Raw genomic sequence first — 27,734 nt, 5'->3', positions numbered from 1 at the left:
AATAAGATTCTGTTAATGAGATTCAACCTATATATGCTACGTGGACTAAGCTAGCAGAACAAATCAAATAGTGAGGGTTATTCACAGTGTGAATTCACAGTGAATATGTGGCTTAAGAGCTCTTTCTTTTGAAAGTCTAACTTGTAATGGCTTATTGTAGTCTAAAAAAAGAGTAGGCCTATGCCACCATATTTACTTGAATTTCCTAAGTATAGGAATATACTCCATTTAAGACCATTTTCCATCTTCTCCATATGGGTCAACGTATACTGATCTTTAAATGTGCTTTTACTTTCAGGCCGTAGATTTGAAGGTGAGTAGCTTTGATTCTTATTCAATCTTTATGTTCTCTAGGTTGAGAAATAATGACAGGGCTAGAATTGCCTTTTAAGATCAGTTTAATATTTATGGCTTTAATTGCTTTTCCTGTTTTTATGCTAATATTATCATAAAAAATATGGTTTACTTTCTACTTTGAAAGCCTCCGTTCTAAAATTGCAGAAGATCATTTGAATAGATTAGAATTTCAAGAATAACCAAAGAGTAAGTTCATTTTTACCCTAAAACCAACTACAAGTACGTAATTAAAACCTAATAAATTTTGTCTTTTTGTTTTTTTCAGATGAGTTCAAATTATTTATGAAAAGGCTGCCTATGAATTATTTTCTGAACACATCTACTGTAATGCATTTGTGGACAATGGATTCTAATTTTCAGCGTCGCTATGAGCAACTAGAAAACAGCATGAAGCAACTATTTCTCAAGGCACAGAAAATTGTTCACAAGCTCTTTGGCCTTAGTAAGAGATGTCATAAACAGCCACTCATCCGCATGCCAAAGCAGAGGTAAGAAAATTTGCCTATTAAAATCTGATAAACTCACAGTGTTGTTTCATGCTGGTATCTCCTTAATGGCACGGATGTTACAATGCGTAACACGCAGTATACGTACAGAATATAGTCTTTGCATTTCTGGAAGTTAAATAGTTCCAACCTTCAATATTTTTGTTTGTGTTTTCCTAAATGTCATGGGAGAAATCATAATAAAACCTGATTTGTATACAACTGTATCATCAGAAGCAACTTCAAAGTAGCATGAACATCCAGATTCATCCCCTTTGGTTTCCTCCTTTTGTACAGAATTGCATTTTCAGTGGAATTTGGCCAACTAGAAACTGTGCTAAATAATTGTATACGGAATACTGAATACCTATTCTGAATCGAGCTTCACTATTTTAAGAACTTTCCAGGTCATTATACAGTATATACTACATACTATTGATTTCTTGTCTCATTTGTCAGATATAAATTAGATTTGAAAGGATGCCTAAGGAAAGAAAATGTGTTTTAGTTCTGCCTAGAAACTGAGAGGTCCCGAAAGCTATCTAGTCAAATCTGTATTAACATAAGTGGTTATAGTGAATTGCTGATTGAAAATGGCTTTATTGAACATAGTGGAAGGACAGTAGAGTAAATCTGAAATGAAAGAGCTTTTAGGGAAATTATTCTTCTGAGCAACAGCATCATGGGATTAGCCCAGTGACTCCTGGATTTAGCACGTTTCCCAACAGTTTTGAAGAAATCTAGTTTAGATTCAGTGTTGCAAAACTGCCGGGGTACTGTACTCTCCTTGCTCTGCTGAGGCTCCAATAATTCCTTTGGCTTTTGGTAGCACACAGCTAGTCTTCTTTTTCTTTCAGAAGATGGTGGCCATTATGGCTCTCATGCCCTCTCTTTCTACACATCGTGCTTTGCTTTGTCATTTCCTAGTTGAAACAAAAATACATAATTTTCTCTTTTGGAATAATTCCTTAAAAAGTAAGAAACAGAATCCACCCTTGCATTATTAAAATTTTTTTCCACAGCAAAACTGAAAATAATCAAGTCATTCAGCGTAACTTCTGGGGCAATCTTTGGTCAGGTATTGACCACTGAGTATAGATGAAATGAGGTACAAAAAGCTAACATCAGTTGAAATTGATCACAGCACATCTGTCTTGTGTTTGATATATGAAAATTAGTTTTTTGTGTTGTTGTTTGTTGTTGCTGTTGTTTTTGTTTGTTTACAAAAGGCACAACCTGTTAGTTCACACTTTATTTGTTGGTTATGAATGTAACCAGCAATTAATGTTCTTGTTCTACAGGGAACTGTACTAAACTTCCAGGGCAGTTTCATGGTGTAATGCATTTCTGACATAGAAATATCAGTACTTACTTCTAAAAAAGATTATATCCTGTTTTGGTGACCACCCAGATTTTTTTTGCTCTCCATACAGAATATGATGATGACATAGTGATGATCAGAGATGGCTCAAGATCAATGCTAAGGGCAGTTTTTGAAATAGTTATCTAGTGGAATACAATTAATTAAAGTGAGAATTTTCCGAGGATGGATTCCATCTGATTATCTAGGAAAATTGCCTTCTGACACCAGTGGTTTTATGGCTGAAAGAAAGCGCTTTAAGCTGAGAAATGTGAAGGAGAGGTCAATCGAAGGTTTGGGTTTAATATGCAGACCTGGTTAGGAAAGCAACAACAGCAACGAAACCTCAGGCTAGTTGGAGACGGAGGAATGGATAATAAATTCAGTGATGGAAAGAGGGATAATAAGAAGAATGTAAACACAGACCTTGACATGATAATATTCAGGTACAGTAGTAACAGTGTACTTAATCCAAAGACAGTTCTGAATTTGTCTATAATTAACTGTTAACAGGTAAGTAGTGAATGAATAGGAAAATTGAGTAATGCAACGGAGAAGCATTAAATATTGATCAGGCTATAAACCTGTTGAGATCTCACAACAGAAAAGGAGTAGAATGAAAAAGGAAAGCAAAGCAAACCATTACCATTTATTGTGTTTTAGGGAAGACAGAAGAGAAATGAAAAAACATGTCTTCACGTGCCAATGGTATTACAGACTCCAAGGAAACAGAAAGTGAGAATTTGAACAAAATAGAATATTTCCTGAAGGATTTGTTAACAACTCATTTGGATTAGTGTTTGAGTCCTGCTAAGGGTGATTTTTAGTATAGAAAGAGAGATTAGAAAGAGTTAATAGAGGTATAAATACAATTTAAAATTCTATGTTATGGGTACTTGTCTTTCAGGATACAGATTAAAGAGCCTTTTGTTTGTAGTAGAGATCACAAGGCTGGCAGTGAGTAAAAACAAAAGAACTGTGTTAATGTTTAATTTTACATTGTATGTTAAAGTCAACAGATGATACACTGATAGATTCTTGAAGCTGAGAGCTGGCTTTCTCTTTTTGTGAAGCTGAGAGTCATTTCCTAAAAGTTAGATTTGATTAATGAAAACTTTCTGTGAGACTGGCTTTCATAGGGATTTATCTGTGCTGTCTGCCAGAAATCATTTTGTCACACTCGCAGGAGCTTCTACATATGGTGAAGGTTATAATTCATTACTGAAAATACCAATCCTTCTGGCTTCAGAATGTTAATACTGAACATAAAAAAAAATTGTCGCTTGGTTTTTATTTACTTTTTAAAAGCAGGATTCAATTAAATAGTTAATCAGAATTGCTTGTAATTTTGTATTTCCTAGACATAAGACTAAATAATGTTTATATTTTAATTTTCTCATCCTTAAATGAAAATATAATCGAACCTTTTCTTAGCATCACTGTTAAGGGTGGAAGAGAGCTGATTAACCTGCAAGTCAAAGAACCTACATTTGTATGTGACACGGTTTGCATTTTTCATTTTACAATTATATGTAAATACTTTTCTTTCCGCCTGCACTAACAATAGACCAATTTACTGCAGCACTTGGGTGTACACGGGGGATGGGAACATGATTACTATTTTTATTTTATTCTGCTTGCTGCCAATATTTGCGAACTCCAGATGTTGTTCTCAGGTTTTAGGCTTCCTTTCATTAACATGAAATGGATCATTATTCCTCTTCCTGAGAATCGTGCTAAGATACACCAAAACTCTGTTCATTTTCATTATAAACTATTATGGGGCTGTTCAGTCTAACTTTTTTAATTCACCTGAATTAATCAATGTGCTTTCTGTAATCAGGACTTGACACTGTGCTGATTCCAAAGCTTCAAGTGATTATTACTAACATACTCATTTCATTGACACCTCAGCTTAAAAAACCTGCTCATTCATTATGTTTGCTTGACCAGAGTCCACTGCATGCAGCAATTGTTATTCCACTAGATGGCCAGCTCTTGCTGCAGTTTTTATGCAGGAATGTTGTTGAAACACCACTAGTGGCACAATACATTCTACTTTGGAGAAAACAGTAGGTGGTGTAACATGTATATAAGAGGGTTGTTGAAACAGTGCAAGCAACTCAATACATTTTGCTCTATAGAAATCAAAGTGTGGTGTAAAACCACATTTCTGCACTGACACCATCGTGCATATTTCTGTACTAGGTGTAATGAATAATTGTAAATCTTTGGAAGCAGATTGTGCATAGTATTTGTGCTCTAGTATATCTAGTCTGAGAAAGGACAGACGTAGCCATTAAGTTGGACCAAGCTTCTAGCTTTAGCCATGTTTTTCTCCAATGAAGTGAAAAAGTGCTACACTGCTACAGATGGTGAAGAGCAGGCTTTGGATCCAGTCCTATTTTTCATAGACAAAATAGATGTAGGAAATAAAGAAATAACAATTTTACATAACTGCTATCATACATGTCACTGTTGCTCACATATGGCAAAGTAAATTGTGATTATAGGCTTGTGTGTACTTTGGGAAGCAAAAATTGTTTTTGTTTCTGTTTTGGTTAAGGTAGCAGTGAGGTTACTTTTTAAATGCAATGACTATACACTGAGAAATTGAAAATTATATTAACAGAAGATATGATTCTATCCACAAACTGTGATCAAGTGACAATTCTGATGTGAACCAGAGGGTAAGCAGGGACTATACATGTCTAAATTTTGGAACTAAAGTGGTAAAGTGGATAGATTTATACTTAAAAGTGTAACACAATAATAAACTATGTTGATGGAGAAAAAGGATCTTAACTACCCAAAATATATTTCAAGAAGAATGACATTATTTTTCCATGACTGGACTCACTTCCCAAACACCTCTTTCTGAAACACACTGAAGAGAGGGAGCAGCTTTCATTTCTTCCCTGGCAAGTGCCAGTTCAGAGCTCATTTTGCTTCCTTTTCTGTGTTACTCAAATGGTTTCCTTAGCTAATGTCACCCATTTAAGTGAATGCACCTTGCACAATATTTTGCTATAAGTACAAACCTTACTTGAGTGCATTTTAAATTACTTAATGAGGAAAAAGCAGCATTTGTGGGCAAATTCAATCAGCAACCTTTGTGATTAAAAAAAATGACAAAATCCATAAATCAAAATATTTTAAAAAAGAAATGTAAGGTAAATAGAACAGTAAACCAGCAGAATAAATTACATCTTCCTTGGCACATGAACAAAACAGAAATCTGCTGCAACAAACTGCAAATTGATGACTATGAGCAACTCAAGTAAATAGGAATTCTAATTTTAAAAGAATTATGTAAAATATTTGCACAAAAAGCAGGTGATCTTGAATAAACTGTCAATATTTTACTTTATTTTTTTTTTAAACACTGGATGTTTGATGTTATCATATAATGGTTTCAAGCTACGGCAGGGGAGATTCAGGCTGGACATTAGGAAGTATTACTTCTCAGAAAGGGTGGTCAGGCACTGGAATGGACTGCCCAGGGAGGTGGTGGAGTCACCAACTGAGTTTTAGTGGGAGCTATTGGTAATAGGTGAATGGTTGGACTGGATGATCTTTTAGGTCTTTTCCAACCTTGGTGATTCTATGATTCTATAATGTACAGAGAAGATCTTTCTTATACCAACATTTTAGCCAAGTCATTATCAGAATGTGACTTTCTTTTTTTTTCTTGAGGAATCTGTTTCTGGTAGAGCAAGGTGAAGGCAATTTTAGACAAACTATTTAACTTGCATAAAGATTTTAATTAACATATCAGAATTCTTATGTCTAAAGGGGAAAGCTATTCTCAGTAGCTTTACATTTGAAGTACGTCCTTATCTTCATAAAAGACTCCTTTTTTTAAAGAAACAATCTTTGAGAGCTAACGTAGACATCATTTATGTAGAAGTCATTCATCACTGGAGGCAGTAGATGAATGCATCAAACAGAAGAGCTGCAGAAGGAATTCTGGTTTTTGAAAAGGTAGTTAATTCTGGAATTTTCAAAAGGAAGCACCACAGACATCTACAAAAAAGAATGAGCCATGAATTTCCATTTTACTATTTTTTTATGAATTTCACAGAGCGAAAAATTTTACATACCCTGAGAGCCCAACAGGACCTGAATATTGTAGGCAGGTTCTATTTCTTATGCATCTCTTCAGTCCATACACACACACAAATAGACACACACAAATACTTGACAAAAGTCTGCCTTTTTTTTATAACAGAATCTAATTCCAATCTTTAGGATTCAGAGGTCTTGCAGTCTGTTTTCTTCAGGATACTTCATAATGAAACACACAAAGAAGACATACTGTAGAACCATCCCACACCACCAAGATGCTGCACATTATTTCTTCCTTATCTCCCAAAGCTGATGATGAGCAACTTTAGATCATTTTACTTCTAAAAGTATAATTGATTAATGTGCATAAAATTATTAAGGAATAAAATCTTCCTCCAAGGAAGACACAAATTTCAGTGCACAGATGTTTTGTAAAACGTTACAAAGATGTTTTTCTTTCCAATGCTTATGTGTAGCATTGGATGTATGGGAAAAAATCTTACTATACATCAGTTTGTGGACAGTTAGAATAAAAGTAAATAGTGAGCCTAGATGTAAATTGCTTTACAGGAAGACAGTGTGAGACAGCAGAGGAAACTTGGATGGATGGACTGAGCCTAAACCACAAGAGATTCTGCAAAAGGAATGCCTTCTATTTATTTCTGTAGAAACTACAGCAGATACAAAGGGTACAATAACATTGTTGAATAGAACAAATTCTCAGCTACAAAACCCTGTTTTTTGACATAGTCACCACATTTTTGCCAGCTATGCACAAGAGCCTACATGCTGTGCTCATACAAATCTGCTCCAGTGGAGGTGACCAGTGCTCCTGTTGCCATCACTGAAATGCACCACTCACTGCCTCACTGTGCTCCCATCCACTGTTTGGTCTCCATAAATGTTTACAGTCTCAATGGGCACCATTTTTTTCTGCATGAAGGATTTCAATGACACACCTTTTCTTCATATGCACTTCCATGTCAGTCACCATTCTGTCAGACTGCCTTTCTGCTGTCATCTGTCACACAGCAAATAAATGTAATGGGATATTGTCAGGAAGGTTCAGCCTCTACTGCCATATCACCAATTTCCACCTCTGACATTGTAGATCAACCTCATAAAATAGGAGGCATTAATTTTGGAGCAGCCCATATGCACAGGCATAGTCTGTTCTTAGAAGCTCTCTAGGAGTTTTGGTTTCTAATGCTGTATTTTATTATCTGCTCACAGGGCTTGCTCTTGTTATCTTTTTATACATTAATTTTTTTAAAGCCTCCTTCAGGTTAAAGAAGATGGGCATACTGTCCACACTATCTGACAACAAAATGTTGTTGGGAAGAAGAACATGATTTCATTCCATGTATTTTTTTTTCATGTTCAATAATAATGTTAAATATTCAGTCAGCAGTCTTTTAGGCAATAGACAAATGTGGGAGTACTCAGAAATATGATGGCTGAAAACGAATCAAGGAAACTCACAGAATCATAGAATGATTTGGGGTGGAAGGGACATTGAAGATCACCTTGTTCCAGTCCCCCTGATATTAGCAAGGACACCTCCCACCAGACCAGTTTGCTCACAGCCCCATCCAGCTGGTCTAAGTGCTTTCAGGGAGGACGCATGCACAACCTCACTGGGAAACCTGTTCCAGTGCCTCACCACCCACACAGTAAAGAATTTCTTGCTAATATCTAGTCTAAATCCACCCTCTTCCAGTTTAAAACTGTTTCCCCTTGTCCTGTCCCTAACATTTCATTCAAGAAGACTGATGACTACTTTGCTGTCCATCTTTTGTAGCTTGCCTTCTAAGAATAGCTGAATAACAAGAACAGAAATGCTAAATTCCTTTCAAAGACAAACTTCCACTATACGGTCCCGTTTGTAAATGTGAAATGTTGGGCCCCAATTTCCTTTTTCCACTATTAACCTATTTCTATTTCAGATCCACTAACAGCTATTCCACTGCAAATTGCCTCTGTCCATTCCAGCTCTGTCTGTTTCATGTCTCTTTTTTCATTTCTCATTCAGGCAAATTTTGTATTGCAATTGGTGCTGTCAGCACCGGAGTTTGAAAATTTTAAGACAATAAAGTGCAATCAACTTAAAATTATGGTTTATTTTATATAAATGTGGTATTGAAAAAGAAAAGGATGTGTTAAAATAAAAGCTGCCACAGAATTTCCATTTCAGAAACAGAATGTTCAGCACATTTGCTCCCCAGCGTAGATCCAGGACATTGAGGGGCTTGTCTTTGGCTTTTTGATTTTGACTGTGACCTGACTGCTGTAAGAGACCTTCCCTCAAGCCAGATGTAAAGATTTCTTGATCACCTATCCCCACACATCGCTTGTAGAAGTGGCATCAGAGCTACTGTGATTATGCAAACCTGCAGTTTCAAATAATTATTTGAAAAGTTAATAGATCCTGGCACACTTCTCTTGGCTTGGCAGCTTCTGTTTGCTCTTGAGCTGATGTTTATCCATCTTTGCATGACAAGTTATGTGATGGCCAGAATCTCTTCTAGATAGCACCCTCTGGCGTAAGGGAGCCTGATGATATCCACCGCAAATTAAGGCAGGGACACAAGCAAGACATACTGGATTTCAGAGCATCCTGGCCTTCAGGTTGTTTACAAGTCTGTATAGTTCCACTACTTCCCAGATTTCAGTTGCTGAATAAGATCATATTTGAGCAATGCTTTATTGAATCCAGACAATAAAATGATCTTTTACCCTTTGTGAGTTATTAAGATGGAAAGCCTGATCTAGTGGTTAGCAATCCTACCCGTGACAGAGGGCTGGAATTAGATCATCTTTAAAATCCCTTCCAACCCAAGCCATTCTCTGATTACGTGATTCTATGATTTGATGATTCTATGATATGAAAGCAAAATAAAAAAGAACCATCTCTGATATTAAGTCTCTGTCATCATGCTTCCTCTATGAAGTCACTGAAGTCCCTCTGTGTGTTTCCCTCTTAATGTAACAGGGCTGCCAGTAAGATGCCAATTTTGTCTTTCCCCTACTTTCTTTTGTCTACTCTGTTTCTATAGACAAATACTCAGGCTGCTCCCACTATATGTTTGTACAGCACATGTCACATTTGTGCCACAATCTCATCTGAGACTGAATTGCCGCAATATAAATGTCTCCTCTGTGAGAAGTCAGCCTCAGTACAAAGCACACAAAAACTTTGACGTGACCACAGAACAAAAGGGAAGATGAAGGTTGGATGTAAGGACAGGAGATGTGGGGATCTATCCATGCATGTCCATATTTCAGGCAAAACCTTTCATTGCTCTGATGCCTCACTTTGACAGTGAGGCTTCTAGTTGTCAGGTCATGTCTGTGAGTGCTCTGAAAACAAGGTTTTTCAGACTCTGAATCATAACTATTTGCAGTTAAACAAAACAATAAACTGGAATATAGAAATGTTGACATAGATAGATATACACAAATGTCATGTATTTCTCTCCTGTGTTAATTCTTATGCAATTTATGCATTTATGTCACTCAGGAGAGAGATTAGCTCTTTAAGGAGATGTCAAATGCAAGATTTTAACCTTCAGGTTTGTGCTTTAGGTCATCTTAGCTGAAGACTTATTTAAGCTTTATCTTCAGATGAATGTGAAGATTAGAAAGTCTCAGCCCTGCAGATGTTGAGCTTTAAGATTCTCTCTCAATTGTTCATATCATCTCATGTCTAGCCTTATTCAGAGTTTGGTATGGCTGTTGCATATTAATTTTTTTCTTATGCAACACTGAGAAAGAAATAACTAATGTTTCAGATTTCAAGTCATTTTCAATATGATATAGACTATATATGTGTATATATATGTTTGTATAGATATCCTTATATATAAAAGCAATAAAACCACCACCAACAATGAACAACTTCACACTAATTTGTGTGTGTTCTTGATGAGAACAGAGAAAGGATCAAGTGTATACTAAAGTAGACAGAGGGATGAGAAATTGAACTGCTAGATAAGAATTTTGTTAGTGCATGGATAGTATTTACACTGCCCAGGGAAATTTATGGATAGAAACTTCAGGAAAAAATACATTTATGATAGTGGTTAATTCTTGGAAACATAAACCAAAAGGTAAAAATGTCAAATTTTAAATTCAATACTGGCATCTTACACATGTAGAGCAATACAGGCTGTTAGAGCAATGTGCAGTTCATTTACCCCAAAGATTACCAACTAGCAAGCTGAACACCTCCACGGGCAGCAGTAAGGAGACACAAACTAGAAACTGTCTTTGTTCCCTCCCCTTGTCTTTCTTTCTTCCTGCCGTTCCCAGTATCTGAATGAACTTAACATCAGAGTGCTGTCAGGCAGACAGCTCAGAAGCATCAAGCTCTATTAAAAGCTCATGTCAAGATAAGATCAGCAACAGACCTGGGCATGCACTGCTTTGCCAAGTGTCTCAACTTTGACCAGGAGGCATCACTGCTGCGGGGTGTGAAAGCGAGTCTTAATAAATTATCCATTGTATTTTATGCCTTGGCTTCTTGGTGAGAGCATCAGCAGTTTTGGTGATGATGTGTGTTGTGTGGACAGATGTCACCTCAGGAAAAACTTTATCACTGAGGTATTCACTTAATTTTTTTTAGTTTTTACTATTATTATTACATATATATATTTTTATGCCAGAACATTTAAATTCCTGAAAGATTTTGTACAAACTTAATGCTGCTAAAGGGCTGCACTTGGAAACCACATCTAACTCAAACTAATCACATAGTTTTCAATTCAGCTTATGACTAGTACATGACAATATCTGAAGAGATACAGTATTGTTTCCAATGTAATTATATATAACATGAATCTTTATAAACATCAAAAGTAATAGTAGAATTAGAATTAGAAATACATATTTAATGTTCACTATAATATAGTCATAGCTTCTGCCATCCTTGCTCAGGTTTACCATGTTGTTGGTGTCTGCAATAGGAGCATTTGCTTCTGAGAAAAGGAGGAGCTGAAAAAAAAAGGAACAGAATGTACACAAAGAGTTACACAAGTTGCCCATTAGACATGGTAATTTATTATGCAGTCATTAACTGTCCTGCATATTTATGATATTGGAAGAGCTCTTTATCTTATAGACATATGTACTTGGATCCTGAGTATGTGCATGTATATATATGTATATATATATGTATCTTGGGAATTAAAATTGCATTCTCAGAATCAGTATGTTTTCTTCAGTTCTGTGGGGAAAATAAAATAAATTATCTCTTCTATTGATAATTTCAGTTTATTTTTTTTAAAGAAAAAGTTAATGTACAAAAAGCATATGCTGTACATCTGTGCATGTTTTCCAGGTATTTCCAGGTATTTATGTTGTTTTGGAAAGATGCAATGAAGGTATCACAGAGAATAAAAACAAAGCACTGTGATATCAGTAATATCCTTTAAAAATACTGATTTTGAAACTTTATTTTAGGCAGGAAATAGAAAAGATTTAGACTGAGAGGAGGCAAGTTGAGATTTGCCTGAATGTCAATCAGTGAATAAATTGGGACCTTAAAACTACATCTGAAATGGAAACAAGATTTGCTACCCATCAGATCATTTTCTTCACATTCATAACTTAAGCAGTATTTTGAAGTTAAATAATTTTCTTGATATCCTTAAACTGATTATCAACTGATGAAACAGAGAAGGTCAAGTGTCTAAGACATCTGACTTCTTGGTCTTCCACCCACATCTCACTGAAGGAGATGTCAGGACTTAGTTTTTATTGTTTTTTCACAGGATGGTCTCAGAACTCATTAGAAAAAGAGACACAGAAATTACATCCTGGGATCCCATTTTCTGTATGTGGCTAATGCATAAAATATAAATTGCTTACCCGTTTAGTGTATGCTTGTAGGATTCTGAAGCATATTATAAAGATATTATTGGTAGCACAGTTTAAAACTGATGACCAGAGATAATTACAAAAAAAATCCCTCAAATAGCAGACATTACGAAACAACTGCAGAAGTCATTAATTGTAATTAATTTCTCAGGAAATTATCCCTGACATCATGTTATCAGTTTTCTGAAAATACTTATATGGGATTAAAGATGATAAGAATAAAGAAAAACCTCAAGGAGTTGAAGTAATAATAATTGTTGTCACTCCAGACAGTAGGTGACACGTGTTAATTTTCTAGTGTAGTTTTAATTAATTATTTCTAAGGACCGACATTTCTAAATTGACAAGATATTAAAGCAAAAAGATGACCCAAATCAAAATCATACTGAACTAAAATTCTTCTCTCCTTCAATCCTATTCAGAATTTTTAAGCAATCCAAACGTTCTTCCCATTGTTACAAGGTTTCATATCTATCATAATATTGTTTTTCTGTACTTTAGCAAAAATAATTAAAATAAAGAAGCAAATATTTAAGTCTTTATTTTCTTCTGATTATCTGTCTGCTTGGTCATACGAATTCTTAGATAAACAGTTCCTTCCACACGACAGGAATAATGTGCACTCAAATAAGTCTGTCTTCATTACTTAAAAATGCATTAAATGTCAGGACTCATTACATCAATTAAAATTCATTTATACATCTTTATATTTATAAAGATATTTTGAAATAATTTAACTCTTCAAAATGCATGGTCTCATAGAAAACAGCAATTAAAAATCTCCCTTGACATTAATCACGATAGAAACATACAATCACAGAATACTCTGAGTTGGAAGGTATCCAGGAAACATCAAGTCCTACTCCTGACTCTTTGCAAGACCATCCAAAATCAAAACTCTATGTCCAGATGTCTCTCCTCTGCTCTGGGCTGAGCAAACTAAGTGACCACACCAGCTCCTCACACATCTTGCTCTCTGTCCCTCCCTCATCTCCATAGACCTTCATTGGATGGTCTCTAATAGTTTTCTGTCTTCTATTCTGGCACCCAAAACTGCATGCGATGAACAAGGTGAATATGCACAAGTATGGAGCAGAGTGGGAGAATCCCTTCCCTTGACGAGTTCCCTTGACAACCAGCATTGTTCCTTGACATTGCTGTGGTAGCATTACTTAGACCCTGTTCACCATACTTCCTAAGCTCTCTTCCCCTGTGTAAAATAGAGATATTTCCCACAGATCCTGAAATCAAGGTCATTGTTTTAAATGTTTATACCTTACATTTCTTTGTTTTGCCTTCCCTCTTATCTTTTCCCCAAATTTAGGTATCTTCTCTTTGATGGTTAATCAGAAATCCTAAAAGATTATTTAACTGAATTTAGAAGAAGCCACAGGCATCATGCCCTTGAAACAGTGTATATATTATTTCATGCATTTTTGGACAAACTGGCCTTAAATTTGGAAAAAAATGTGGGGACAATAACTGATGATTTTTTTAATGCAAGTTGAAAGCTTACCATCTGTGTGGATTGCTTCATCAGTGTATTATCTGTAGAAAGCACTACTGGTTACGATAATTCCTGGAGTGATGGCTAAGACAGAGTATAAATATAAATGAGGGGGTTGGCAAATATATCCAAGATATGACAAAGGTACTGTGAAATGGATAGTTAAGCTGCTGAATATGTTGTCCCTAATGCTTCCCTACAGAACTTCAGTAAAATTATCTCTGAGTAGAGACCAATGTAGCAAATCCCAAGACAGCAGGCAGACTTTCAGTTTCATCAGTTTAGCCCTCAGTACACTGCAAAACACTTGAGTAGCATTTTCTGTCTTGCTGAGTCCAGTCCACAGTTTAATGAATCTTGCCACTGGCATGAGGTTGTTCAACATTAAGTGATTTTTTAATTTTATTTTTATTTTTATTTTTTTTAAATTTCTTTATCCAACCATCTGCTGCATACACAGGATGCTTATCTATGTATATGCACATTTGGATATATGTCAGCTGAATTGGAGAGAAATAGTTTTCTTGTGGATTATGACATGAGCAAAAGGTTGTGAAAGGCAGAATCCTCAGTTAAAAATGCTATAAGCAGCAAAACACGTTTCTACCATGAATATTTAAAAGGAAGTCTGCACAAAATACCTACATCTGTGCTTCTAAGTGTTGCAGTGGTGCTGGATTAACTTCAAAGGCAAACATAGACCCTCTGTCTATGAAAGGCAAAATTTTTCTGTACTGAATAGAGATTAGTGTCCTGATAGAGAGAAGCATTATAAAGAAGTTTCCTACAGGAGACACCTGTGAATCTTGGCAAATAATGATTCCAGAGCCTGTTTCTTCTTCTTGCTGAATAGCAGACAGTCATCTGGTTATAGAACTCTACAGACAAATCCAGATGAATAGAGCTATGCAGTTCTGAAACTGATGACATTGCAAGTCTCACAGTCTATGGGATCACACATCTCACTCAATCTTAGAAATATATTTTACTGCTTCAGTTTCAACTGTTTAATTTTCCAGATTTGTATCTGTAAGCTCCCATAGACGTTAATGACATTTTTAGTTCCTTATCAGCAGTATCAGTCTAGTCTGGCATGAATTCATCCTTTTGAACCCCAAATAATCCAACCCTTTCTCTGTGAAATGATGTAAGATAACAGCTTACTGTTGTATGTTCCTAGTATCCTGATGGAAAAAACAAAGATGCTGTATAATTTCAGATAATCAGCAAATAAAGAGAATCACTGAACTTATTTTTAATTTGGTTAACACTTTCTGTTCAAGTATGGAAGCTGGCATACTTGTGAGGTTTCATTTGCATGCCTAGACTTCTAAGCTGTTCCAAGTATGTTGCTGACATCAGAAAGTGCTGAATTAACATTTCCACTGGAGTAGAGGAAAAGACTGAGCACTTAATTTCTTGAGAAGATAGCTTTTAAAAAGCAGTTAAGGTGTGCAGCTTCTGGTATTAAGGCACTAGAGTGGCAGAAACACTTTGCATACCGTTAAGATGTAAAGGAAAACTGAGTGTGATTAATGGGATAGCTTTGCATGTAACAGCACAGCTGGCGATTATGTTATTGTATATTCATCTTCCAAACTCCCATAAAAGTAGATTACTGTTGTATAGCATTTCTGAATAGCTAAAATATCATTGGAGTCTTAACAGCTCCGGCGTTCTAACAAGAACTGTTCTACTCAGCCCTCAGTCACATTCACCTTCAAGGAAGATAAGGAGTATAAAGCTGTATAAAGAGTGTTTAGTAGACATTGATGTCATTATACAAATGCTGGAAGAGATGTAACTATTTGGCTCTGCATGTGAACACAAGAAAGGAATATTTTCTTGACTTCTGTGGCCCAAGTAAACAGAGGACATGTTAGACACATTCCTGGGCCTGGAGGCAGCTGGATGATGGACACTGTACTTGGTGGGGAAAGGATCAACTGCAAAGCCATGGCTACACCATGAAGAAAGTGCCAGTGTTTTTTCAAGGATCAAGTGATGAGGTGACACAGGGTGCTCCAAGTATCACTAGCAGCATGCCGGCACATAGGGCAGCCTTTACAGGACCTATGTCCAATGCACTCAAGTACCCTGAACAGCAACAGGGGATATATTAAAAACTCTGAATAAACAGGGCATTTGATTTTCCATTTTTATCCACTTCTAATTGCAAGAAAAATTGTTTACAACCATCAAAATTCTGCTAAAACTGAGATGGATTTAGGATTGCTGCTGTGTGACATTTGCAGTCTTACTCACAAAGGAGATTCATTTAACAGGCTGCTGGCATCAGCTGGAAGATACCCACTGATTTCAAGGAATATTTTGCCTTGGTCTGTGCCTACCCCCTTGGTTTATGGTTTCTATCTCTCAGCCACTCCAGGTATTCCTCCTTTGATTATTTTCTACTAATCAGAACTTTTGGAAAATCAATCACTATGAAATCATGATGTTCTCAAAATTGAAAGCATATTTATGATATTAACCGTAGAATGTGAAATGCTTTGGAAATAACAAAGTGACTGACAATAACAACAAATAAAATATAGCCAATTTATATCAACTTGCTGACAGCAGGAGACAGTAGGAGACAGACACTCATTTGTGGAACAAGTCAATTTTTCCTTGATTAACAGGTTTTTTTCCCCAAATATCTTATTTGTTACAACCATCTGAGTGACAAGAAGATAAATGCGTTATTGCCCCAGGTTCTCACTTATTCTTTTTTTGTGTAATTTCTAAGGCAGTATATGCTTACCCTTAACAACATATAGCACTTTCTTTTCAATTACTTTAAGAACAACCTGCCAAGTATCAAGAAGAAACAGGTCCAATGAAAGTGAATGACAGAATAAGTGACAAAAGTTCCCATGCTCAAATAAAAAAATAAAACTTTGTTAGCAGAATTTGAGCCTTTATTTTTTTTATTTTTAAAATTTTTTTCCCAGTAAGAGAAAAATAACATTTATTTATTATATGCACATTCCTGAACTGTATGCTTTTCGGTATGCGTGTTTCAGACACTGTTTTCCCTTAATCCTTTTTAATTTGTCATTGATATGTTGCGAGTGAACAAATAAAAATATGTACTGTAAAAACAATTGTTTTCTACTAAATTAACATTGTTTGGTTATTCACATGCAAGTATTATATGATATCTGTATATTTGTAGCAACAAGCGATAACTGTGTGTTTGAACTAAAGTCACATACTGAAAATTGTTGTTAGCAGTTTCAATATATTACTGCAGTGTCACTTTTGTGCTCCCCAGGTACTTACAAAGATGGATCCTGCTAGGAGAAAATTAGATCTAATAAGAAATATTTTGACATGTCAGGGAAAAAAAAAAAAAACAACGAAAGAAAGAATAAGAGGTGATGAATCCCTAACAGCCAAGAGTCATTCAAATACACTAAGGTTATCAAAAACAGCTTCACAAAATTAAAACAACAACAACAAAGGTAAACAGATATTAATCAAGTATATTTAAGGCTTTACCTAAATCTTTAACTGGTTCAGCTTAGCATATTGGCTGCTGCTGAGTTTGACTGTTGCTCTTCCTTGACATCCAGTGATAACTATTTGGGTTGCTCCAAATAATAATGCCAACATCCACTTGTTAGGTTACAAGTGAAAATAGGAGGCATTAATTTCGGAGCAGCACTCATTGATGAGCATGGGGTGACAAGTGTCTGAACCTTCTGAATGCAGATTATTCTGTATGGAAGTTATTGTTGTGAGCAAGGAGTAGCATTTTCACAGGGTCATTTTAAATCTGTAATAAATGCATTTAAGTTGGAAAAGGATAGTATACCTTCATGACTTCAGAGAGACTGCTTCGGCTTTTGTCTGTCTTCAGTGTTCATAGATCTATTAAAGAAATCCAAAACAATAAAACCAAAACAAGCAAACATAAAAACGACAGCACCCATATATCAGATTTTTCCTTACATTTTTTGTCTTAGCTTTCTTTCCCAGAAATCTTATAATTTTATTTTTTTTTCGTAGCCTAAAAGAAAAGATAGTAGAAAAACAGTCTAAAGTAATTCCACAGGAGGTTTATCTAGTGAGGCCCATTTCCCTAAAAATCAGACTCTCTTGGTTGAATTCCCATGTGAACTGATGGAATACTTGGGCTCACTCTGCAACTGAATAGAACCTCCAATGGGCTATTTCTTCTTTTCATAAAACACAAAGGAACTCTACTGTTTTTGTTTGTTTGTTTGTTTGTTTGTTTTTTATGTTTGTTTGTTTGCATGTATATATTTCTGTTCTTTTGTCAAATATTTATATTAGCTCAACAATTCTAAAAGTTGTTGGCAATGGAGGAACAGAAAATAGAACTGATAGGCAATACTGCTATGTAAGTTTTGCTTTCTTCAGAAGCTGAATTGTAAAACATAAAACATGCAGATGAAACCAGTTAAGATTGTTTCCTTCTGAGGCCCACAGCGAGAAGTCATGATCACTGGAAGTTCCAGAAGCAGAAAATCATTGTGAAATTTTATCCTTACAATCTCATCTATGAACTTGATTTGGGCAAACATATTTCAGAACTTCCCTGTGCCTATATATGACTGTGGTGTTTTGTTTTGTTCGTTTGTTTGTTTTTGTTGTTGGTTTTCTTTCTGTCCTTTTAGGGTTATTTTGACCATTATATTTTTATTCACTCACTGTTATTCACTGCTTCTTCCTTCTCCTTTAAACTTTCGGTTCATAGTATCCTCTTAGAGAGACTCTCATATTACTTCTTTCAGCATTCAAAAAGCAACATGGAATTCCAAATATTTTCAGAGATTTAGGAATAAAAGAAAACAGAAACAGCAAACATAACTCTACAAGGAATCACAGTGCTTCAGCAAAGTGGTGACCAATATACTCTTTTGTTTTGTTTTGTTATTTGAAGGAATTGATAATAGACATAGCAAGGAGTAGGCACTAGATGATAGTAAGGGTCACTTCCAACCTAAACCTTTCTGTGATTCTGTGGTTCTACAGACAGTTAATAGTGAATGCAATTGAGCATTTTCAAGTTGAATTAAAAAAAAACCAACAAGCTTTAGAAATGATAACATCTTAAAAGAAATAGATTGCTCTTTTCAGGAGACGAATGAAATTGGAAATATTTAATTCCTTTTTTTTTTTTTTTTTTTCCTTACCAGCAAATCTCCTTAAAATGTAGGAGCAGATCTTCAGCATTTTTTTTTTCTTTTTAATCAAGCCATCAAAGAGGGTTTACTAAGTGAAAAATGGAACAATCATTTTGCTTATCTATAGGAAGATTTCTTAAAAAGAAAAAAAAAGAAAAGAAAAAGCCCTGCACATACATACTGATCTTGAAGAAAATTGCAAATTTAGCAACAGATGGCAGGAAATAGAATTTGCTATCTTATCAGGACAATAAAGGAGAAACAGTTGGGGTAAATTTGCTGCAAAGGAGAAAAAAGTCTTGCAAAAGAAAATAGCAGAGATACTCTAGTTCACATTTATGGATTCTATTAAGGACAATCTGTTTTTAATTGAGAAGGACTTCCTAAGCCTGTAAATGTAGTATACATATTCCTCTAAAAAAATTATTTGTGAGTTATTGTCGTGCTGAACGCAACAGGTGCTGCTCATGCACTAAATTAGATTCATTGCTCAGAGCCTGCTCCGCTCTGGTTGTAAAACAGGAGAATCATGAGAAGTGTCTGAAACAACCATTTCACAAATCACTTCTGTTGTAGTGGAACCTGATTAGAGGAGCTGCTTATTTCTAAAGATGAGCTCAAAGGTCATTGTATAAAAGATTCTGAAAGCTTGCTATATGAGTGACTAATATATCCAACATTACTCAACGCAGACTGAAGCAGTCTGAAATTTGAGCCATTCATGAGCCATTCAGTGCAAATGAAAGAACTGGCTGCAGGAAAAGGCAGATGAAAGGTGGCTCCCAGTACAATATTGGCTTTGCTCCCAGTACAATATTGGCTCCCAGTACAAAATTGGCTTTCCAATACAGGAAAATCCTTGGTCAAGGCCATTTAAATTTTTACATTTCTGAATGTCAGTTGCTTTCTTTTCTATTGTTGTTTTTGTAATGTTGGCAGTTGATAAGGAAAGGTTCTGGGATGAAAGTTATAATGAAATGGTAGGCCTGGGTTCATTCTGTTGAGGCATCATGTGACACTTGGTAGTATCTTTGGATCCATTGTAGAGTATTCTTTGGAGGCAGAAAGCCTTATCCATCTATCAGTTCTCACTGATAAGAATTTCTGATGGATTAAAATCCATCCCTTCCATCTGAACCAAGGACACCATACTGTTTCCACCCTCCCTCCGGAAAAGGAAACTATTTCATTTTTGCACTTGGTGTAGAACTAGACTTAATGCATTATTTTAAGTGAAACGTATTTCTCAATGTTTGCAGTGTTTCCCTGGAAAAAAATATCATGGATAATCTTCTGTTGATTAGCAGTCTTCAAATGGTATTCAAAGGAAGACCTTGTCACTGTTATGCTTAAGCTGGTCATAATTAACCAATAATGCGCGTGAATGGCAAACAAACAGAAAACAAAAGATCAAGAAGAAGAAGAAAAAAAGAATGCTTACCGACACTGTAAATATAGTAATTTTCCACAGAACATTATGAAAGCTCATAAAAGATAATATTTATTTTTGATGCAACACTGCCAGGTTGAAACTTTTGGAGTTTTCTCCTTTCTTTGTTCATCTGTCCTTCCTCTTGATTCAGTTTTGTCCAAAATTTGGCATTATGTAGTTCTGTCCCTAAATTGTAGCTCCCTGTCTTTAAGTAATGATCCATGCTTTAGCAAAGGGCATGGGGATCAGCTATCTAAGCAGCCTGTCAGGAATCATTTAACCTTTCTGGTTTTTGCCTTCTGTTCATGCACTTGATAATCATACCTGGCTTTAGGATTACCTGAAGGATTTGGTGTGGAGGTGCATACTGGAGATTGCATATTGGCATGACATTACAGACATTGCTTTTAAACCTGCTCAAGTGAGGATGCATCTTAAATGCTGAACAGAATTGTCTGAATACAAGCTGACTAACAAAGCATGGCCATTTTTTCATGGTGCACATTGTGAGCTGTAAAAACAAACAAACACCTATAAGCCGTATAAAAATGCTCAAAATTGAAAGCATCTATAAAGCAGCCTGCTTGACAGCCACATTTAAGCTCAGTGGGACACTTTAAGTAGCATCAGTAGGAAAAAAGATCAGTCTGCACAAAAAAGAATAACTGTAGGGTAAGCAAGGCTTCTTCCCAGGGCAACTGAGATGCTGAAATGAACAGCCATTTCCTCTTCTCTTTATAATGGTTATTTTTGCACTAATATTGCCTTCATATGGAGGTTGGGAAATTGTTGCAATCCTAAAAACTTCAGTTTATAGTAAGATACACTGGAGATTATGCATAACTCTTTGGAGTTTCAAAGTTTCTCACTCAGTCACTCGATCCTGGGAATTTAAATAGTCCTACAACACCCAATTCCTTTGTTTCTGGAGAAAAGGATGTAGATATCTTATGTAAGAGTTCAAGCACCTGTGTATGGACAGGTAGTTCACATAGCAAAATGTCCTATGTGAAGAACAATTGAAATGGTTTCCATAGAAAATAAAAGCAGTTAGTTTAAGCTGCTAGGTGGCATTAAGATAACTCTGAAGAGTTACATTTGAATTAATATGGATTATTTTCAAGTTCAGATAATACTTCTAAGATTATATCACTGAGTTCCAGCCTCCAGTCAGGTATGCGGTTTCTCACAGGGCTTTAAGATGGTATTAAGAATTTTGTAAGTCATTGATCATGAGTGCTCTGAAGGTAAAGGGAGCCTTTTCCCCAAAGCCATCATTTTCTGAGTGAGTCCACAGAGAGGTAAATAGATCAAGAAAGTAATATGCATTTAATAAGGTAATACTAATGTTTGACAATGATACTGAGGTAAGCAGCACTGACCACGAAACTCCTGCCAGGTATAAATCTAATATTAATTTTCATTACTTATGCCATCTGCAGTTTGTCTTTCTATTAGTTAGTGTTCGGCTGCATAGAGTTAATGTCAAAAAAACAGCCAAATAGACAAAATTTGAGCAGGGACAATTTTTCTTGAACTTCCTGCTAATATCAGCTCTAGCTGTAAGCAGCCCTGTGAAAATCACTGGATTATGTGTGGATTTGGGCTTCTCAATCCTTTTGCCAGCAGAGACTGATTGTGTTGCAGAGGCAATGTAATTACTCATCAAGTTGAGAGTGTTTGTGTAAGTGCCCTTCTTACTTTCCTAGTGACAAGTCTGCTTGCCTTTGCTGTCGATCAAAAGCACCCCGGAATGGTAGCATCTAGGAACACGGGAAAAGGTATTAATGCACTGAATGGAAGTGCCATAGTAAGCAGACTGAAAGAGATCCAAGAAAACCCTCTGTACAACTCTAAAAGGCCCTTTAATATAAATGCTGTTCCCTTGTCTACCAAAATGCAAGTAAGGGAGACCTGGAAGTGCATGTAGACAAGCTGCATATTGGATAAACAGTAGAAATAATGGGTGATATGTATACCTGAGGACATCAGGGCTATTTTTGTGTTCATTCCTCATTATTCAGTGATATCCACACTGCAAAGTAAGAAATCCCTGACAAGACAGAAGGAATATTTAGGTTTCAGACTTGCACTTCATAAAGTTCTGCAGTTATCCACCTGCAGTCCTCATCGCTCCCTCACTGCACCTCTAAAACCCTTGTGAGCACATCCTACACCCCACTTCTTTTCCTTTTAGTCTGCTTAGGTTGAAAACTCTTCAACACAAAGCCTCTTGAGGAAGACAGATCTTCTCTACTGAGTGTCTTCATTTTTTCTGCTGTCACTTTCATTATAAACAAAATAGAAGGTAGAGTAACATTTATAGGGTGTTGAGAAGAATAGATGGTAACCTTTGATTTACCTTGGTAGTGCAAGCATTCTACCAATCAGACATTCTAAAACTATCACAGTGAAATTATTTGTTACACAAACGATTTGTTAAACAAACAAATATTTGTTACACAAAAGATTTGCAATCTTAAAATTTAATGATCTTTCTTGAGCCAAACTAGTTAAAAGTGCAAGGATCCTGAACTGAAGGACTTGTCCATTTTTTTACAAGGTAAAAATCATCTATTCACTCTGCATGTAAGTTCCAAGATGTCATACAAATGCATCAAGCAAGGAACAGCAAGATGCCATAACTTGCATTTCCTTCTGTAATAACTAAGAACAGCACTGCATTTTTCTGCAGCTTGTGCATCAGTATCTGTGTAGCTAGCTCTCTAGAAATAAGAAAGCTGCTTGTATTTCAGTACAATTCTATATTCTAGACCCCATTTAACAGAAGAACCATTTCATGGCTGTACATAAGCATGTATTAACAAGCTGTTTCTCCATAGTTCTGTATACCTTTAAGTAGAAACATGCTAGATTTATCAAGCAGGAAATCAGAAAGCCCGAAAATGAATTGAAACATACTCGCTTGGATAAAAATTGCAGAGTATTAAGGAAGCTCTTCTGAATGGGGAGATTTTCTTTCTCCCCTTTTGATATTATGATAAATACAAACGCATAATAACAGAATGAGACTGAGTATCTGCAGTGTCTGATGCACGGACTCAGATGTGAATAACCTAAATCATTTATTACAAGTTCTCACATCACTTACATACCTTCACAAGTTTTCTTTTTTTTAGCTTTTCCATCCACCCCTACAACTTTCCCATCCACCTTTACATGTCAACAGAGCATTCCACAATCACTCTTCCACCGTTGATGCAGGCACTTATCCAGTCAGAGCCATGAGCCGTTCTTTCTTCTTCTAGAGGTGTCGTTGGTTCTCATGATGTTTATCCTGCTCCACAGCTGCTGCTCTGTACAGTGCTTCTTGTATTCCCACAGGTATCCAGAAACAGCATACACAGTTTAGTAGAAGTAATGTGCTCTTCTTTCATCAAGAGTTGTCCCTTCAGATTATGATTTATGGTTGATTACTCTTCCTCTCAGGAGGAGGTTATTAACACAGTCCCACATCCATGATTATCTTTGACAGCTAACATGCTGGTGCAGCAAATATAGTGAACAAAAAAAGTTTGACCCACTCCTGTTTTGTAAAACAAATAAAATGGAAGAATCATATAAAAAAAAATGAGTTGGAAAGGGTCTGTGTGGAACATTAAGTTCAATTCCTGGTTCTATAAGGGTGTTTCTTGAACACTAACAGGCTTAGGGCTTTGACCACTACCCTAACAGTTCTTGACAGAGTTACAAACTATTGCACAGGAGTTAAAGTAGCATGTGCAACAAGTATATATAATGATTTTGTTCTGCCAGAATAAATTCTGAGGGGATAACACTGCATTTGAGTATCCTTTTTAGGTTTTAATACAAAGAATGTTAAGGTATAGTAACTTGAAATTTATTAATAAACATTATTAGTTATTACTGTCTTCTATTTCATATTACATAATATTTTATTGCATAATATACATTATATTTGTAATACATAATTTCTATATTATATCTATAATATGAACATGCAATGTATGGCCATTTACATTAACACAGCAGTGACATCTTTCTATAAGAATTATACATTATCACATGAAATACACAAATTTATTTGCTTAAAACCAGTACGATACTATATTTATAGAGAATATAATGAGAGAAAAAAACAACCTCTCTTCTTCTATGAAGTATTTTGTGCCTACACTAAAATGGAGAGTTTGCTTAAATAAATTTATTTTGTTTTCAATTATTATTAAAATGCGAGAGGGAAAAAAAATCACATTAAACTCTGTTGTTTTCTTTTATATATAATATATGAGGTATGGATACAGAATTTAGTTTTGTATTCTTTAATTAAAATCATTACTCTTCAGCAGGAATTTCTTGCTTTGGTGTAATAACTCCAGTTCCACATAATGGAAAAAAATGTGACAGATTATTGCTCCTTATATTACAGTAGCACCTATAGACACCCAAATTTATAATTAAAATAGGCAAAGAATGAAAAAAAAAAAAAAAAAAAAAAAAAAAAAAGACTTAAGAACACCATCAAGAGAGAAGAGCAATATGTGTAGTATGTAGTTATGTTCTCACAGAAAGGTGGTAAGCCAATACCGGGACTCAGATTGTCTCTAAGCCTGCCTCCATGATTACAGCTATAACTACTTCTGCAGGAATGGAAAGAGAATTTCTATTTATTGATTGATTTTATTTTTTAGTATTTGTATCTGTGAATAAGAACTCCGAAACTAGGAATACAGTATGTAGTCAGTATGAACGCAGGGTACTGTAATGATCTTGTATTAGTTCTACAGGAATTATAATGACCTTGTTTTCTGTTACTGTCTAGTACCATCATCAGTTTTGTTTGTATTAAAGAGACTTAATTCCAGAAAGCCACTCAATAGAAGCATGATGTTTCTGCCACTAAATCTCTTCTCATACTCAAATTTACCCCTCACCACTACTGTAACTTTGGATGCTTTAGTCAATTCAAGGTTGTTTTTTTTTTTTTTTTAACTTTAGTTTGGCATTAGCATGGTTTGGAGACTCTTCATCAATTACCCTTTCACATTACTTTTATCTATTCAGCAACTACCTTTAAGTAACTACTTCCAGTTCCAAAATGATTATCTGTCTCTGAAATTTGTGTTCATGTTTTGAATAAGACTGCAAGAACATGGCTGATGAATACTCTTATTCTAAATTTTCATTCAAGGATACTTTTGATTCTAGAACTCCATTCAGTTCAAACTAGAGCTGCTGGTGAATTTCTCACTATCATCTTTGATAGGTCTTAGCAAATAGGAGAGGTACCTGAAGACTCCAGGATAGTCAGTGTCTCTTCAGTCTTCAAAAAGGTCAAGAAGGAGGATTCAGGAAATCTTTTCCCTGGAAAGGTGACAGAGCAACTTGTTCTGGATACCCTCTCCAAGCAGTCAAAAGAGAAGAAGGTTATCAGGTGTAGTCAGCACCAGGGGGAATCCCTATGATGCCATGACTGGCTGGGTAGATGAAGGGAGAGCAGAGGATACTGCATTTTTGACTTCAGCAAGGCGTTTGACAACATCTCCCACAATATCCTTGTAATGAAACTTAGGAATTGTGGGATAGGTGAGTGGACAGTGAGGTGGATTAAAAACTGGCTGACTGGCAGAGCTCAGAGGGTGGTCATCAGAGGTCAGAGTCTGGTTGGAGACCTGTAACTAGCAGTCTTGTTTAAGCTGGATGAAGAGAGTGAGTCCACCCTCAGCAAGTCTGTTGATTATGCAAAGATGGCAGGAGTGGCTGGCACACTGGAAAGCTGTGCTGCCATTCAGCAAGACCTCGATAGACTGAAAAGATGGGCAGAGAAGAACCTCATGAGGTTTAACAAGAGCAAGTTGTAGAGTCTTGCACAGGGAGAGGAATAACCACTTGCATTGGTACAGTACAGGTTGGAAGATGATCTGCTGGAGATGAGCTCTGCTGAGAAGAACTGGGGGTCCTGGTAGACAGCAGGTTGGCCATGAGCCAACAATATGTCCTTGTGACCAAGAGGGCCAATGGTATCCTGAAGTACAGTAAAAATGCATGGCCCTCTACTCAGCCTTGGTAAGGCAACATTTAGACTACTGTGTCTAGTTCTGGTCTCCCCAGTTCAAAAAAGGTGGGGATCTCCTAGAAGGAGTCACATGGAGGGCCACAGAGGTGATAGAGGGCCTAGAGCACCTTGAATGTGCAGAAAGGCTGAGTAACCTGTGTCTGTTCAGCCTGGGGAAAATAGGACTGAGAGAGGATCTGATAAATGTAGATAAATATCTAAAGGGAGGTAGGATGCAAATGGATGAGGCCAGGCTCTTGATGGTGTGTAGTGATAGGAGAAGGAGTAATGTCCTAAAACTTGTACATAGGAAGATACATACTAACACGAGGAAGAAATTCTTTATGGTAAGGGTGATGGAACACTAGAAAAGGTTGCCTAGAGAGGTTGTGGAGTCTTTTTCTACAGATATTCAAGAGCAGTCTGGACATCTACCTGTGTGACTTGTACTGTACCTGCTTTAGCTGTGGGAATGGGCTCAATGATCTTTTGAGGTCCCTTCCAGCCCCAGTAATTCTGTGATTCTGTGGTCTTGTTATTGTAACGTGGAATTTATAGCTACATCTTTCACTATCTTCCAACTGAGAATCAGATCTTGGGATGTATGTTGATAAGGGAATCCAGTTGGTTTTAGCAGCTCCTACTTTCTCACTTCCTTCCATAAATTAACTATTCAAATTAGGTTCATGTCAGCATATTAAAATAATCTGAGGAATCCCTGTCCTCATAATTATATTGCAATTGATTCATTGCTATGTATAACTTCAGATCCAAAGATAACCCTAAATTAACTACTTTTCCAGCTTACATTATTAGGTGGTATATCTTTAATTTCAAAATCTAATTTTTCACTCCATTTTGTAAATCAATGGTTCTTCCATTTAGTTTATTCATTTCTGTATCTACCTTACAGACAGCTCAATACAAAGCAAAGACATGTCATTGATTGAGCTGTAACAATGTGAAGCTGTAAGTAATGATGCAGAGCAACACTAATCATACCATTTTCAATATCTAAGCATTCATATATGCACAGCAATATTCTTTTTGTTGTCATCTCATTAGGTCAGTCTCATGCTAGTGCATGAGCCTCTACAATGTGTAAGGTTCTGGACATGGAATTATCTGGTTCTTATGTTCTTATTTCAGTTTCTCTGTAAAAGTAGTGGGAAGCCTATTAGCAGTTTGTCCAATTTTATAACTTCTTTTCTGTTCTTGACAGAAGAAGATTGATTGTGTTATAAAAAGCTTGATAGTTATTTTTCTAGTGTTTTAAATATGCCTATCAATCAGAAAAATCACTAAAACTTTCATGCAAGCTTTTTTTTAAAAAAAAGTTATTTTAATATGTGCATCTGGCAATGCCTGTTAAAGCCTAAGGAATGAATGGATAATCTGTGTCCTAAGATGAATTTCATAACTGCCTAACACTGCAAAAACAAGTACAGATATATG

General features: G+C 35.9%; 1 protein-coding gene across 3 annotated transcripts in view; it reads left to right on the top strand.

The window, feature by feature from the left end:
• The window catches only part of BRINP3 (BMP/retinoic acid inducible neural specific 3), a 198,990-nt gene that overhangs the window by 158,572 nt on the left and 12,684 nt on the right, over window positions 1-27,734 (top strand). For all 3 annotated transcript variants that reach the window (XM_072342744.1, XM_072342746.1, XM_072342745.1), the window contains one exon: window positions 623-845. In XM_072342744.1, coding sequence (XP_072198845.1) covers window positions 623-845 — 223 coding nt within the window. The remainder of the gene's footprint in view (window positions 1-622; window positions 846-27,734) is intronic.

Source organism: Excalfactoria chinensis, chromosome 8 (assembly GCF_039878825.1).
Source record: "Excalfactoria chinensis isolate bCotChi1 chromosome 8, bCotChi1.hap2, whole genome shotgun sequence".
In the NCBI taxonomy this organism is placed as follows: Eukaryota; Metazoa; Chordata; class Aves; order Galliformes; family Phasianidae; genus Excalfactoria; species Excalfactoria chinensis.
The sequence above is the reverse complement of the archived record's forward strand: the minus strand, read 5'-3'. Positions and strand labels throughout refer to the sequence as shown.